The following is a 16,132-nucleotide window of genomic DNA, read 5'->3' on the forward strand; positions in this document are numbered from 1 at the left end:
TTATTGTAGATTTTCTACCTACCGTCACTTGTTCATTTTACTTTATTTTTTTTGTAGGATGGGTAATCCAGATAAGGAAACACATAGAGGATCTCGTCTCTCCTGTGTCAAAACAATCTGATCAAACAGACCAAAAGAGCCCTTCTCCCTTCCTCTGGCAGTATTGCCGTGTTCAGTAGACCAGCTCTTCAGGTCTGCACTAAGATCACTGAACCCATTGACATTAGAAACCCTTCCAGAAATTGGGGAGGGATCCAATCTCCCACTCTGAATAAGGAGTTTTGTGTCCACCAGTCTTTCCCTCACATTTGAGAACCGTAAGTACGAATACAATGGAAAACCTTATCTTGAAGCCCCTTATTCTTAATCAGTTCCACTATAATATCAAACAGTATTGATGGTAAATGAAACCCCACATTTATTTAAGAGTATCTGAATAAATTAATTTCTTGTCCATTGTTGTTTATACCGAAATACCTATTTGTATAAGAAATCTTACCTGTCAGTTCCAGTTTTGAGTTTACGTCCAATTGAAATTCCACAGTCAAGAAAGGGTGCATCTACTGTATGCCAGACGTCCACTTAAACATACATATTGTCCATGTCTATGAAGTCGGACTCTCTTAATGGGAGCAGCATCCCTTTTTTTTGCATTTATAAGCAGAGTTGGGATGTGGGAGGTGTATCAGGGTTAAGCACCAAGAGGAAGCAAAAGTGAATTACACCAGCGGCACACAGCATGCATCCTGACAAGGTTGACTGTCTCTCCCAATCTTGTGTGTCTGTTACGGTAGTAAATGAGTGTGTATTTGTGATAGAAAGGGAGTGAGGGGGGTCTGTGATGTGTCAAAGGCGGGTTGGGTTCTGTGTGGCGGGAGGGGGGGGGGCTATTGAACATTCAAGAGAGAACAATATGATCTATGCACGACTCGATCTGACCTTCTTAGCCTTAGTTAGTACAGAATGTCTAGATATGGCCAGATCTCTCCTCAGAACATGAGCCAGCTCTTTAATACATAGTGTCTGTCAGTAAGCCAGAAATGAGTCAGGTTGATAATTTGTCTTAATGAGTTGGTTAGCGAGGACGATTTTGAGCATCAAGCTCTTTTCATATAGGCATAGTACGTTTTGTAGTTTCTTAGTACACTTGTGAAATAATTATGATTACTACAAAAAAAAAAAAATTCAACTCATTTTTTTCAATTCACTTTTTTTTAAATGTTAAAAGGTTACAGTGAAAGCATTACGGTGAGGCACTTAAAAGTAAATAGAGACGATTTTTAAAAGATTTAAAATTGTGAACCTTTATAATTTTATAAAAGTATTGTATTAAATCATATAAACTTGTGTATTATTTGAGCTGTAAAGATTTTTTAATTATTTTTTACAGTCGTTTTAGGGTTTTATAGTTTACAGCATTGTGTTGTCGGTGTCAAAGTTGTACAATTGGTTATAACTACACTGAAACGTGTGATTTATTTGTATATTTATCTATTGTATTTAGTTTTTTCACCCTACTAAAATCATTTTAACATGCATATTCTTTACAGTCATTTTGTAGCTTTACTTTTGGAAAAGTGAGTATTTTAACATTTATAGATTTACTTAATTATAAATGGCTCACTATAACCAGCCTTTTTAAAGAAAATGAGGAACTGAAAATTAATTTTGTGGTAGCCAACATTATGCCACAAATACTGAACCCTTATTCCTTTAATGTGACTTGCTTGCTTGTTCTATACACATATCTATATCTATATACATATTAAATTAACTTGTATTTGATGTCACCTGATGTCTGTACTTGAGACTTGGAGGAAGTGTCTGAACTATAATTTGAAATTTTATTCTCTCATGTTTTGTACATGTTGATTTTGCAGTTTTCTCTTATACTACCCAAGATCATAGTCTTGAAGAAGAAAAATATCCACTTATAACTGATTTTATAAATTATTGCTTAGATGGACTTGCATTGAATGCTGAATGATGAATGCTTCTTTAACAAATTCCCTCTAGTGGTATTTTAATGTACATTTTTTTCTCTCTCTTTATCATAGTAGAAGATCATAAGTCAAGAAAAATATCTGAATATTTATAGAATGCGATGAATGAGCCAATATTACAGAGTAAAGTATTTAAGAACTCCCTGTATTAGCTTCTTTAAGTAGCTTTATAAGGCTGAACAAACATGCTGTAATAACAGATTTACTCCCACCTGAGCTGCTTGAGTGAACCTTGACCAGAGATAGAAGTGCATCCACTCACTACTTTCACACCCACAGAGCACTTCACATAGGCCTAAGTTAACCCACTCAAACGTCCTATATGCACACAGTGGTGGACATGTTTTACTTTTAATCGGTTGACCAAAAAAATGACTTTGTCAAGATTTTATTCTCCAAGAACAATCAATAGTATACAATACTACGTTTGTCAATACTCACCCCCCCTCACAAGTGGATAATTGAATCATTCACTCAATTGATTCGTTGAACAATACTGAGTCTGTCATAATTTGCATCTACAAATTTACTGACATTTCGCATTGTTTAAGCGTCATTACTACAGATGACAACGCATATATATTTTATTTCTCTCTATTGTGATTTTACACTATAAAAAAGGACAATAACAGCCAAAGTAAATTAATAGTTTTTAACCAAATTAATCACAATTCTTATTCTCTTTTTCTCTCCTGGTTGTGAACTAGATTGATTGACATGGCAACGATGCTGGAATAATGGCTGATTCGTTCTTTTCGTTCCAAAAAGATTTTCCTGTCCGTTCTTCCACTAAACTGTTCATTCAGTTAGCCTTCCTTCACAGCCCACACTCGAATCGTATTCACAATTGTGTTGTTAGCCTTTGAAGGCATGGAAGAACTTACCTCAGCGAACGAATAATATTGAGTCATACGACTCTGTCACGTCTATTAGAGAACAATTTGTTACCGCACTTAAAAGATTAATTCAAACCAAAACACCACCAGATGCACTCAGTGTTTTTTTCGTTTTGTTATAGTTTTAGATCGTTCTAAGGCAGTGTATGCTGTAACACATCTCAAACAAGCTTCCTATACTGTTTATTTGATGGAATCACTATGTTGCGCTTATTGCAGTTTCGTTGCATTTTAGCCTACTTAAGAATTTAGAGGTTTTGTTTATTGTGGCTCGTTGCACTTGCATTTTACTGGCATTTTTACTGAGGTTTTTAAGTTCGCCAGCAGTGGCTGTCCCTCCCAGTTGGTGGTGCATTTTACTCAGTACTACTACTCAGGTTGTGTTTTAAAATCTAACGAGCTTCCTATCTAGACAGCATTCTAGGCATCATAGACGCGTTTCTAATCCTCCTCATAGCTGCGGTAGGGCTCAGCTTCCAACGCGTTCACAATACGCAAATTGTTGCACGCGCCTGTGTTGCCCACATTGCTGCCTAGGTAGGCAGCTCACGAGGTTTTTTTTAACTACAGCCTATGTCTTAGTTCCGCAATTTAAAGCGGTATCTGTCTCAGAATGTGAGCAGGATGTGTCATTACTGGCGTTATGGATCTACAAAGCGAGCTGCTGAAGTCAATCTGGTACGCGTTCACGTCTCTGGATGTAGAGCAGAGCGGAAAAGTGTCCAAGTCGCAACTAAAGGTCAGACCACAGTGAACCTTCTTTGACTTGACTCGTGTTTCGATGTGTTGTTTGCTTTAACTCTGTACACGAAAATGGCTACACTGTAAATGTTTTCAACATCAGTGGTAGTTAATTCAGTGTCATATTTTCTTATCAAGAGCTACATGAAAAAAGGAACAGCATCCAAATAAGTCATGCCATATTATCCTTCTCTCTCTCTCTCTCTCTCTCTCTCTCTCATACACACACACACACACTTACCATTTTTTAAAATTTTAACAAATATTAATGTCCAAAAAAAGGGGTTTTGACAGGTTTAGCTCACTTTTTGGGTACAAATACGTCCTTAAAATATGGGTATATAAGGGTACACAAAAACAACCTCATGCAGTAATAATCTCAGAAATCTTTTTTTCTTTGTGTTATATTTTATTTATTTTTAAGGATGTTGATGGGGGAATTTAATGGCATCCCTGGTCTGTGAGCTTGAAAATAAATACCAAAGGACGCAGTCAGCATGCAGACAGCTTTGACAGTCTTTCTCGTGTTTAAACATGTCCTGGCTCGGCCCTTTGCTTAATATCTCAGCATAAACAGACATGTTAGAACTTGGACTGAGAGCATTTTCTGCATGTTCTTCTTGTGTGTAAAACTATTATTGTGCGTTATATAAAGGTCAGTTGCAGATGCTGATTGTATGTCATATCAGAACAAGGTCCCATGATCACGTCAATAACTTTTATATCCAACTCATTTCACAGCTGAAGAGTGACTGACAGGTCAGACCTTTTCAAAGAACTGACTTCACTTTTCTGTGACATTTTTGCAATTACTTCTACCCAACTAGTTTCTTGGTAATTTAGGGCATGTTCTGTATTAAGTCAGTTCCCATCAAGTTCACATAGATATGCTACAAATTAACATAAAATATTTTCGGTTGACCAGAAAGTGTTCAAATGTGTTGTATACAAAATATACAACAATATCTACTTTAAAATATTTAAATCCTAAATATTTTCCTTTAAAATTGTGTTAATGCGTTTTTTCTTTAAATAAATGCTATTCAGTTTGATATTTTTTTGAATGCAAAATTTTTTAAGTAGATACATTCTTTTGGGGCCACTTTAAGATAGCTTAGTACTTTCTAAGATCCACTTTGTGCGTGGTCTTGTTTATCTGGTATTGTGGCTACTGGCTGCCACAATGATACAAAACGCGTGTGCGTGTGTGTATGTGTGTGTGTGTGTGTGTGTGTGTACCTACCTTTGGTTGGGCCCTATGAGGAAAACGGCTTATAAATCATACCTAATGTTTGAATTAAAATGTAAAAATGCAGAAAGTTTTCTGTAAGGGTTATGTTTAGGGTTTGGGGTTAGAAAATATAATTAGCTCAGTATGAAACCATTACGTCTATGGAGAGTCTACATAATTATATAAAAACAAGTGTGTGTGTGTTTCTCCACCAGGTTCTCTCACACAATCTCTATACGGCGCTGAATATTCCTCATGATCCTGTGGCATTAGAGGAGCACTTTAAGGACAATAACAATGGACCAGTGTCCAACCAGGGCTACATGCCCTACCTCAACAAATACATCCTGGCAAAGGTCTGATAACTCTACAGAATTACCAAAAATCTAAATTCTTTCATCATTTCCCTTGTGAAAAAGAAGTACACTTTAGCATACTTTTAAAAAGGTTTTACTGAAATAATCTACTTTAAAAGAATGTTTCAGGACAAATGATTGAATGTTTTTTACAATAAACTGAAAATGTATTTTATTACATTTACATTAAATGCAATTAGTTGAATGTAGGAATGCTTTTTGACCCAAGGTAGAGCTTTAGAACATCTTTAAATGTAATTTCATAATTCTAGTCACTTTAAAATATGGTTAAAGTGCACTGTTGAGTGTACTGACAAGCATTTATGGTAAACTAAAAATAATTTAATGTATTTAAATACTAATAGATATTTATAATTTAATATATATTTAAATAGATTTGTAATTACACATTTGTAATGATGAAGTTGCAATTCAGTACATTTAAAGTATATTTACTTTAAATGTAATATAAAATAACACACTAGTTACAATTATAACCAAGTACTTTACATCTCCAGTACTTTAACATCAAAATAAGTGTACGTTAAAGAAAAATGATGAGTACATAATGACTTTATTAATTTGACATTATTAGTTTACTTAAGTGTGTTAAGCAACAAGTGCCGTTTTATTTCATTAACATAATATCTGCACGTACTAATAAACTTTTAAGATTTAAAGAACACTACAAGTGCACATTCAATGCCATTCTTTTTCACAAGCGTTTACCTGATCTCATGTTATTTCAAATTCATATGACACTCTTTCTGCCATGAAACAAACAGAGAAAGTTTGGAGTGTTCAAAAAACCCTTAAAGTGCAGTACATTCTGTAATATTTCTGCATTTGTGTTCCACGCGGGTTTGAAATGATATGCTACTAAGTAAATAATGACAGAATTTTATATTTGAGGGAAACTATATCTTTAAGAAAAGAGAAATGCTTATTGCAATTGAATTGAACACTGAGCAATGTCTGTTGCCGAAAAGTGTCAGGTAAATTTTTCTTGACTGCTAACACTGCTGTGTTCATTTACAGGCCACAGAGGGGACGTTTAATAAGGAAATCTTTGATGAGCTGTGCTGGACATTGACATCAAAGAAGAACTTCAAGCCCAGCATTCAGCAGCGCCTGTGTTCACAGAAAGACTGCTTCAAACTCTTCTGTCTCTTCAACCTACTCTCGGAAGATCGTTACCCATTAGTCATCATTCAACCGGAGGTGAGAGAGAAAACAAGAAAGAGGGACAGATAGAGAGATAAGACAAGACATAGCTGCACATCACCATGCTGAAATGATACACGCATATAACCAGACTCTGGCTGATATAAAAAATATAATAATAATAATAATATATAAATCTCCTGTCCTGTTCACCAAAATAATACAGATACCTCCAAACAGACCAACATGTTTAGAGGCTGGATGTTTCATATGTTGAAATGACACCGCCTAATGCTGGTTAGACTTTGTTCACACTAATAAAATCCCTAGTCTTATGTTTGTGAATAGCAGCAGTTTATGATGCTTAAGTGAGAGTTAACACTTAAAATAAGACTTGAGAATCTCAGAGTTTATTATTAAGATAGTGTTTGAGTTGTCTGAAGCTAGAGTATGGTGTTGCTTTTTCATATGCATCAGTTTTGAGGAAGGAAGTGACACGAGGATTAAAACTTCATATAGATGTGGTGGTTTCCTGATGATAACACTAGTCTAAAGTAGATTTTTATCAAGAAACCAAATTTGAGGATATGTCGTAACTTTCATTTCTTGCTGCTTTTTGTCATATGCATTTGTGTTCTCTCATCTGGTCCCATCATTTGGGTTTCTTCTACAAAGAGCTAGCATGGTTTGTTTGAAACCCCTTGAAAATACGTTTTACGATCCCTTAGTATGCCGGAATCTCATGAAACCGGTCAAGATTGTCATATTTCAACAAAAATTCAACAGAATTAAAGAAAATATTTTTCTTTAACATGAAACCTTAATTTTTGTGTTTATATTTCAGCAGTGGGAGTAATGCATTAATAATTTAATGATAATAATAATAATTTAAAAAAAATAATCATTAAAGTCCCCCTTTATGCGTTTGTGAATATTCCCTTTCATGCAGTGTATAATGTAGCTGTCTGTGAATGTAAACGATCTGTAAAGTTGTGAAGCCAAAAGTGCATGATAAATAAAGTCATTGTCTCTCAAAGAAGAAATCGACCCTGAACGACTAAGAATCGACGCCATTGTTACTGTCTTTACATTGTGTACAACCGCTGAGGAAGCCTCCTGACTGGGTCGTCTGGCCAATCAGAGCAGAGTAGCTTGCGGAAAGGATGAATTTAGAGAGAATGATTCATCCGACAAGTCGTTTGAGAATCATTGAAAAAGTGGTTATGTGCAATGTATATTATGAGAAAAGTGTTTTTGGTGCATGTAAACCTATTGTAGGAGACTCCAAAATAAATTTAGAAACCTTTAAAATAGCATAATAGGGGCACTATAAAATAGGTTTTATTTTCTTTATCCAGATATATAATATATGTAACCATACATGTTTTTTGTACGTCTTTAACAGCTCATCTGTAGCTGATGCTAACGTGTGAACTCTGTTAATGCCTCTGTTAATTTAGTTGGAGTACCTGCTGAAGAAAATCTCCAGTACAATGAGTCTGGAGTGGGATGGGACATTATTGGAGGAACTTTTGTCCCAGAATGTTGATCTTCAGGATGGCATGTCAGTGTGGGAGTTCTTGGAACATTTGAGTGCAGGCCAGCTTTTGCATGTTGAGTGTAAGGAGGCCTTCAGTCTCGCTGTGGACGAAGTTTTCATGGAGATGTACCACAACACCATCAAGAAGGTGACTGATGCTTTGCGTGCAGCACACTAGGCTGATGCAGTATTATGAATTGGCATGTTATTAATGTGAATGCAAATTAATGCAATCGTTTGCATTTAATTAATGCATTTAATAGTTTGCATTTAATTAATTGTAAATTAATGCAATCGTTTAACCAAACATCTGCAACTACTGATTCTGCCTGATTCTTAGCACTGCAGCATGGTCTTTTACTTCCTGCATTGTGTAACAGATGGCGCAACTATTTTCAATAATTTTGTCACATTCTATCTTTTTCCTATTCACTTTTTCCATCAGGGTTACTTGTTAAAGAAGGGGCACGTTCGCAGGAACTGGCAGGAGCGCTGGTTTGTTTTAAAGCCCAATAGCCTGACTTACTTTGTCGGCGAGGACCTAAAGGAGAAGAAAGGAGAGATCCTGCTGGAGGAGAACTGTGTGGTGGAGGTAAATTAGCAAGTGTATTCACTGTAAAATAAAGGTATCATAACTTTCTCATGTCTCATAACTGCCATCACACTCAGAATCTCCCTGATAAAGAAGGGCGACGCTGCCTGTTCTGTGTGAAGACTTACATCAGGACTTATGAGATGAGTGCTTCAAACCTGAAACAGAGAGTAGACTGGGTACAAGGTGAGCAGCCATTATATGCAGCACTGCTGCTTTCTTGTCCTGGTTTCTTGAGGGATGATGTCCCGTGTTTTGTAGCCATCCAGACGGTGTTGAGATTGAGGGCCGAGGGTAAGAGTTCTCTACATCAGGAGCTAAAATTGAGCAGACGCAAGCAGAGAGAAACCCTTCAGAGAAGCCAGAGCAACCAGAGTAACAACAGTGAACCCATAGCAGTTGAGGCGTCGCAGCACTCCGCTTCGGAGCAGCAGGAGGAAACAGAGAGATTGGAGCAACACATCGAGAGCATCATTCAAGTAACATGCTATAAATCAGTTTAAATTGGTTACTGTGTGCAGTATGCACATTGTGATATGCCTACATTTCCTAAAATATACAGAAGCATTGGTTTTCAACCAGGGGCCTTCAGCAAATTTCTAAGGGGGGCTTAAAAGTGTATTTAAATTAATAGATTTATTTTAATATATTAAAAGTAATTTAAGTCTGATCTAAATGAAAATGCTACAAATAAACCACAAGCATTGTTTTATTGAAGAACACAGTTTTGGAATACAGAACATAATTAGAAAATGAATCGTGGCAATTTATTTAATATATTCAATTAAATCACCACGTTAAATAAATCAATATATCCGTGTACAATTTTGAAAACAAGCAGCTTTGTCATAATTACATCAGAAATACCAAAAATATCTTGGTGAATGTGGGGGGAAGTGGGGACTCTGAATATTGTGTTGGTCTTTCGGGTGGGGGTGGTGAAGGGTGAATATATAGCACAAGATGCGAGATGTTGTATCCCACAATGCAATGCATTTGACTTGGCCTTCCATTTCCAGTGTGTGACAAATAATCTGATAGTAATGACATGATTCTTGACTTATTGTATGATTGGAGCGTTGAAAGATTTGTACACAAAGTTGGATTAAATAAACAAAATAACCATATTGATAACTGGACTGCAGCCGCATAATAAAAAATGCCACGTGATGATCATAAACCATAACCATGCGTGTTCTGTTTCACTTACTTTTTAAATTTTTTTTATTGTTGGTTGTGTACAGTGTGTACTATGCAGAATTGAGTAAGTAGTAAGGTAGTATTTAATTCTAAACATAGCCTGTTACTTTGTCTTAAAAATAGTTTGTTTGTTCCCCAGAAACAGAGGGAGGTGGAGGCAAAACATAAAGAGCAAGAGAAGCAGGAGCGAGAGAAACAGCAGACAGTACAGAGAGATCTAGAGAGACAGCTCGAAGAAACTAAAGAGGTGAGATAAAGAGCAAAAAAAACACATTTTTTTGCCATCCTGTTTTGTTAAATGTGTTGTCGCACTACATCTGCTTCTCATCACATATTTTAACACATTCATGCACTTGTATTACTGACAAATCCACATTTCCAGCCTCATTACTCCAGTCTCCAGTGTCACATGAAAATATCATTATAGAAATAGTCCTTTAGAAATCATTCTAATATGCTGATTTGCTGCTCAAGAAACATTTCTTATTATTATCAATATTGAAAGCAGTTGTGCTGCTTAATATTTCTGTGGAATTTTTTTTGCAGGATTCTATATATAAAATGTATTTGATATAGCAATCTTTTATAACATTACACATTTATTTACTGTTCACTTTTGATTAATTTAATGCATCCTTGTTAAGTAACTTAGTCCCCCCATACTTTTGAACGGTAGTGTAAATCAGTCTTCAAGATGCAACAACATTATAATGTTAAAAACAGTAGTGATAGAGTTGATGGTGTTGGTGCTTACGTAGGCCAAAGAGAGGATGACATCTACATTGACTGAGATGGAGAAAGAAGTACAGCAGCAGAAGAGGAGGATCCATGAATTAGAACTCACACAACTTAAACTGGAGGAGGCGCTCGACGCTCAGATTCACGCCCGTTTAGAAGAAGACCAAATCCGACTGGAACTAGAGAGGTACCATAAATTTTATTCACACCATTCCCAACACACATGGAGACTGTTGTATTAGGACAAGAAACACACTCTTAATTGTTTTCATTTATACCTACAGGCAGCTTGCAGAGGAGCAGAACGCCCGTTTAGAAGTAGATCGAGTCCGACAGGAACTAGAGAGGTACCGCAAATCTCAAACTATTTCATTTTATTCACATTCCACACCATCGCCAACACATATGGACACTGTTTTATTAGGACAAGAAATACACCCTTAAGTGTTTTTATTTATACCTGTAGGCAGCTTGCGGATGAGCAGAAGAAACTTGCAGAACTTCTCCTCCTCCAAAGTCAGCTGGAAACTCCTGCTTTTAGGAGTCAAGATGACACTCCCACCGCAACACGTCCCATCAATCAGAAACCAGAGGAGAACAGTCAACACAACACGAAGGTGAGAGACAAGGCACAACTGGAGTTGGTGTGAAGACATAAAGATAGTAAAGGGACAGCATACAGGTCCTTCTCAAAAAATTAGCATATTGTGATAAAGTTCTTTATTTTCCATAATGTAATGATAAAAATTAAACTTTCATACATTTTAGATGCATTGCACACCAACTGAAATATTTCAGCTCTTTTATTGTTTTAATACTGATGATTTTGGCATACAGCTCATGAAAACCCAAAATTCCTATCTCAAAAAATTAGCATATTTCATCCGACCAATAAAAGAAGTGTTTTTAATACAAAAAAAGTCAACCTTCAAATAATTATGTTCAGTTATGCACTCAATACTTGGTCGGGAATCCTTTTGCAGAAATGACTGCTTCAATGCGGCGTGGCATGGAGGCATCAGCCTGTGGCACTGCTGAGGTGTTATGGAGGCCCAGGATGCTTCGATAGCGGCCTTAAGATCATCCAGACCGTTGGGTCTTGCGTCTCTCAACTTTCTCTTCACAATATCCCACAGATTCTCTATGGGGTTCAGGTCAGGAGAGTTGGCAGGCCAATTGAGCACAGTAATACCATGGTCAGTAAACCATTTACCAGTGGCTTTGGCACTGTGAGCAGGTACCAGGTCGTGCTGAAAAATTAAATCTTCATCTCCATAAAGCTTTTCAGCAGATGGAAGCATGAAGTGCTCCAAAATCTCCTGATAGCTAGCTGCATTGACTCTGCCCTTGATAAAACACAGTGGACCAACACCAGCAGCTGACATGGCACCCCAGACCATCACTGACTGTGGGTACTTGACACTGGACTTCAGGCATTTTGGCATTTCTTTCTCCCCAGTCTTCCTCCAGACTCTGGCACCTTGATTTCCGAATGACATGCAAAATTTGCTTTCATCCGAAAAAAGTACTTTGGACCACTGAGCAACAGTCCAGTGCTGCTTCTCTGTAGCCCGGGTCAGGCGCTTCTGCCGCTGTTTCTGGTTCAAAAGGGGCTTGACTTGGGGAATGCGGCACCTCTAGCCCATTTCCTGCACACGCCTGTGCACGGTGGCTCTGGATGTTTCTAGTCCCTCTTGCTTGAGGGTGTCAATGATGTCCTTCTGGACAGCAGTCAGGTCGGCAGTCTTACCCATGATTGCGGTTTTGAGTAATGAAACAGGCTGGGAGTTTTTAAAAAGCCTCAGGAATCTTTTGCAGGTGTTTAGAATTAATTAGTTGATTCAGATGATTAGGTTAATAGCTCGTTTAGAGAGCCTTTTCATGATATGCTAATTTTTTGAGATAGGAATTTTGGGTTTTCATGAGCTGTATGCCAAAATCATCAGTATTAAAACAATGAAAGAACTGAAATATTTCAGTTGGTGTGCAATGAAAGCTAAAATATATGAAAGTTACATTTTTATCATTACATTATGGAAAATAATGAACTTTATCACAATATGCTAATTTTTTGAGAAGGACTTGTATTTTGTAGGGTCGGTGAAATCCAAAAACCTTTTGTCTTTTGTAGCATTTTATATTTTGTTCCATTTATAGTGAAAGAAAAGAGTTGTGTCCCATATGACACACTATACATGTAAACACTATGTACACAACCATGTAGTGTATGCATTTTATAAGGTTATTTTGTCATTCACTGTCATCAGTTGAGTGCATGAAGTGTCCAACATTCCACACTTCGTTCTTTCTGGTAATTAAGTGCATAATCCAGGTATTTAAAGTACAGTTTTTTTTTTTTTTTGGAATTTTCAGTGATAACGCACTATTTATAATACAAAACAGCATAGAATAGTGCATCAGTGTGCAATTTGGGACGCACCTAAGGTTTATCGAGGCAAAAACATTCATGATTTACAATTCTCTTTGAATTAAAGGATTAGTTCACACAAAAATAAAACTTGAAATATTACACTCGGTTGTCACGTACTACACTACCATTAAAAAGTTTGGGGTCGATATTAATTTTTTTAAGTACTTTTAAGCTCACCAAGGCTGCATTTAATTAATCAATAATACAGGGAGAATAGGAATATTGTGAACTATTATAACACTTTAAAATAGCCATTTTACTCCATTCTTAAGTGTCACATGATCCTTCAGAATTCAATCTAATATGCTGATTTGGTGATTGAGAAACATTTATTATTATTATCAATATTATATTAGTATTATTTTAGTGGAAAACTTAAAAAAAATTCAGGATTCTTTGATGAATGGAAAGTTCAGAAAATATAGTTACATTAGTTTCCTTGTTGAATAAAAGTTTAAATTTTTTTTCAAGAAAAAAAAAAACCTTATCCTAAACTTTTGAATAGTAGCGCATGTTATCACAGATGACGTCACACCGAGTTGGAATATACAGAATTGTCAATAAGATTTTGACCAAATATTGACTTTTTGTTGTATTTTTCCTTTAAACAGGCTTTTTTGCTACTGTGCCTTTGTGTGTGAAATCTGTGAATGCCTTTTTATGATTGGCTAAAGTCCATGTGCCTGTGCAGTTCACACAGTATTTCAGATCAGGGCTGGTCTGAATGAGCTTCAAGTAAAAGCAAATAGCTTTTTATGATTTAACGCAAGCATTGCTTGGCTGGACCGCCCCTGTTCTAATTACAACTTGTTTAGTAGTTCATTAACAAATGACTTTTATTGTATAAAAGGAGGCACCTATCCATGAATCGACTTCCATTGCAGTACCACCCAGCATCCAGCAACCAGAGGAGAGCAGTCAACGCAACATGGAGGTGAGATATTAGAAAAGTTTAGGACTAACTAAAAAGGGCTATTTGTGCTACATGAATGACAACTCAAATCAAGTGCTATTACTTTAAGTGGACAGACTTTCGAACAATTTCTGTACAGAGAGAATTGATGAGTCAGTCTACTTCCACTCAGATGCTGAAACACTGGACAATTCAGCTCAACCGCCTCATGAAGCCCATCGCACCAGGAGGTAAAATACAATCTCACTCAAATATTTTTATGACACGTGAGAATGAAATGAACAAGATACGTTCTGTTTGATCATATCTGCACAATCAAAAATGGCTTTTACCATCATTGTTCTCTATTCCTCTGCTTATTCACAGACAAAGTCGAGCATCTGCCAGTAAAGCCCACCTGTCCAAGAAAGGGCCAGGCCCTCACTAGCACAGAGTTCATTGCTAAGGTTCAAACAGGCATCGGTCAAGAAAAAGGAAATGGTTACAGCCCATCACCACCAGAAGAAGAGGAAGAATAGGGTTCCTAAATCTGTGTTCCTACTGTATATGTATAATATTGTTCCTACTGTATATGTATAATATTGTACATGTTTTGTGCTGCAGGCTTGTCCTGTGTGTTTAGGTTTGGCTGCAAAAGCACCTCACAGATCATATATGTACATACCGATCAGCTTGTTCATTATGTATTAAGTAATATGCACAAAATGAATATTAAATATAAATGTAGGCAGCAGTCAGCCAGATGCTTTTAATTCTTTAGATCAGCATTTTTCACTGTCCCATTTCAAAGCTCCCCATTGATAAAGTATTTAAAGTCCCCCATAAAATATATTAATATAAAAATTCCAGAAGTTTAAACATTCAATAACTGAATGTTCTTTAGTATTTACACTCAATTTAGATTATATTTCTGGTTATTTGTGATGATTATTTTTAATACCCACTAATAGCATTTTCTCAGCAATTTCTGCCTAATAAGATATTTAAGATCTTGACATAACTGAAAAAAAATATATATATATACATTATTAAAAGATTGTATTCATCCCTCAAACTGAATTTCCAAGACCTGGTTTATAAATAAAAATGAGGGAACAAATTAAACTGAGAAATATATATATATATATATATATATATATATATTAGCTCATTTTAATGCTTGTTTTAAATCACTTTGAGGACCCCTTGGAAGTTCAGAACCGAATAATAATACACTTCATTCACAATCAATTTTGTGTTTTGTTACATTGTGTAATTCTTTGTGTGGTCAGTAGAGGGGGCGCTTGTTCTGTGGCTGTTAACAAACCAAACCAATCAATAGATTTTTTTTCCTCGTTCCCGCTTCTGCCTTATAGATCGGGGAACAGGATCCAAAAAGTCTGAGAAGCCAATCAACATAGTTTTTATTTTGCAAATCATGTTTTTAAAATGGACTGACCCTGTCTAAACAATTAGGACACCCCCTTTTTGCTTAAAAGTGAAAAGAATCATGCAGTCTATTTATAGATCCGTGGAGGCCAGCATGAAAGTACAGTTGAGTTTGTGGCTTTGAGGCTTCTGTTGAGAATGAATAATGGTTCTCTCTGTTAGTTTTGGGTGGTCATCAACAGGCTGACTGTAAATGATATTTTTGAAAAGTTGTGGCCGTGATTTTTCCAGATACAGATCTTTTCCCCTTTTGGTTTAGAGGGTTTCTACCTGTGGGTGTAGAGATTTAAGGTTGTGACGAGAGGAATTGTCAGGGATCTACAAGGAATCAGGAGAGGAATTACAGAGATCAGGAAAAATAAAATGCAATACTTAACCCTTTGTTTCAGTACTTTTGTAATAGTTGGATGTATCCGTCTGCCATTTTAACCATTTAATCTGCATATAGGCCTAATGTTTATCTCATTATGCTAATTTTTTGGGCCAAATTTAAAAGGAAGTTCACTGAGAAGTAATTAGCCTTTGTGAAAGCCTTTAATGGAAGTTGCAACAGATAATTTTTTTTTTGTATTGTGATATACATTGTAATCGAAATTTTTCAACCCTCATCAGGTTTATTGGCAAAATGTAGAGACTTTCAGCTGTTTGCAATGAACAAATCAAACAAAACTATTTGAAATAGCTCAACACAACAAATGTTTCAAGTGGTTTCTCCAAATTCCGCTGAAAATGCAACTTTTAATGACTTATGCACTCAAAATTATTCAACCCCTTCATGGCAAGCATCTTTAGTACTTAGTAGAACACCCTTTTGCTGTTATGACCTGCTGCAAACGAGATGTATAACCAGCTTCTGGCTGCGTTTCTGAGGAATCTTAGCCCATTCTTCATGAGCAATG

General features: G+C 36.2%; 1 protein-coding gene across 4 annotated transcripts; it reads left to right on the plus strand.

Moving 5' to 3' along the window:
• Positions 1–203: 203 nt before the first annotated feature.
• Positions 204–14,859, plus strand: def6c (DEF6 guanine nucleotide exchange factor c). Of its 4 annotated transcripts, none has more exons than XM_077234285.1 (15): positions 204–317; positions 3,512–3,638; positions 5,087–5,227; positions 6,266–6,448; positions 7,852–8,079; positions 8,377–8,523; positions 8,601–8,709; positions 8,785–9,002; positions 9,863–9,970; positions 10,482–10,648; positions 10,746–10,808; positions 10,928–11,078; positions 13,743–13,826; positions 13,945–14,035; positions 14,172–14,859. In XM_077234285.1, exons 2-15 carry the CDS (start codon positions 3,543–3,545, stop codon positions 14,321–14,323), a joined length of 1,938 nt encoding a protein of 645 aa, XP_077090400.1. In that variant the 5' UTR covers positions 204–317; positions 3,512–3,542; the 3' UTR covers positions 14,324–14,859. The 4 variants fall into 4 exon arrangements, with proteins under 4 accessions (XP_077090400.1, XP_077090401.1, XP_077090402.1 ...); XM_077234286.1 differs by lacking the exon at positions 204–317 and adding an exon at positions 3,418–3,436; XM_077234287.1 differs by lacking the exon at positions 204–317 and having other exon boundaries at positions 3,463–3,638; positions 13,978–14,035.
• Positions 14,860–16,132: the final 1,273 nt, after the last annotated feature.

This window comes from Siphateles boraxobius, unplaced genomic scaffold (genome assembly GCF_051911475.1).
Source record: "Siphateles boraxobius isolate OS27281-9 unplaced genomic scaffold, OSU_SipBor_1 19, whole genome shotgun sequence".
In the NCBI taxonomy this organism is placed as follows: domain Eukaryota; kingdom Metazoa; phylum Chordata; class Actinopteri; order Cypriniformes; family Leuciscidae; genus Siphateles; species Siphateles boraxobius.

Excerpts from the sequence above, each read along its gene's own strand:
- def6c (XM_077234285.1), top strand. The coding sequence starts at position 3,543 with ATGGATCTACAAAGCGAGCTGCTGAAGTCAATCTGGTACGCGTTCACG. Across the intron at positions 10,649-10,745 it reads ATCCGACTGGAACTAGAGAG|GCAGCTTGCAGAGGAGCAGA; the intron begins GTACCATAAATT and ends TTATACCTACAG. Across the intron at positions 13,827-13,944 it reads GCAGTCAACGCAACATGGAG|AGAGAATTGATGAGTCAGTC; the intron begins GTGAGATATTAG and ends ATTTCTGTACAG.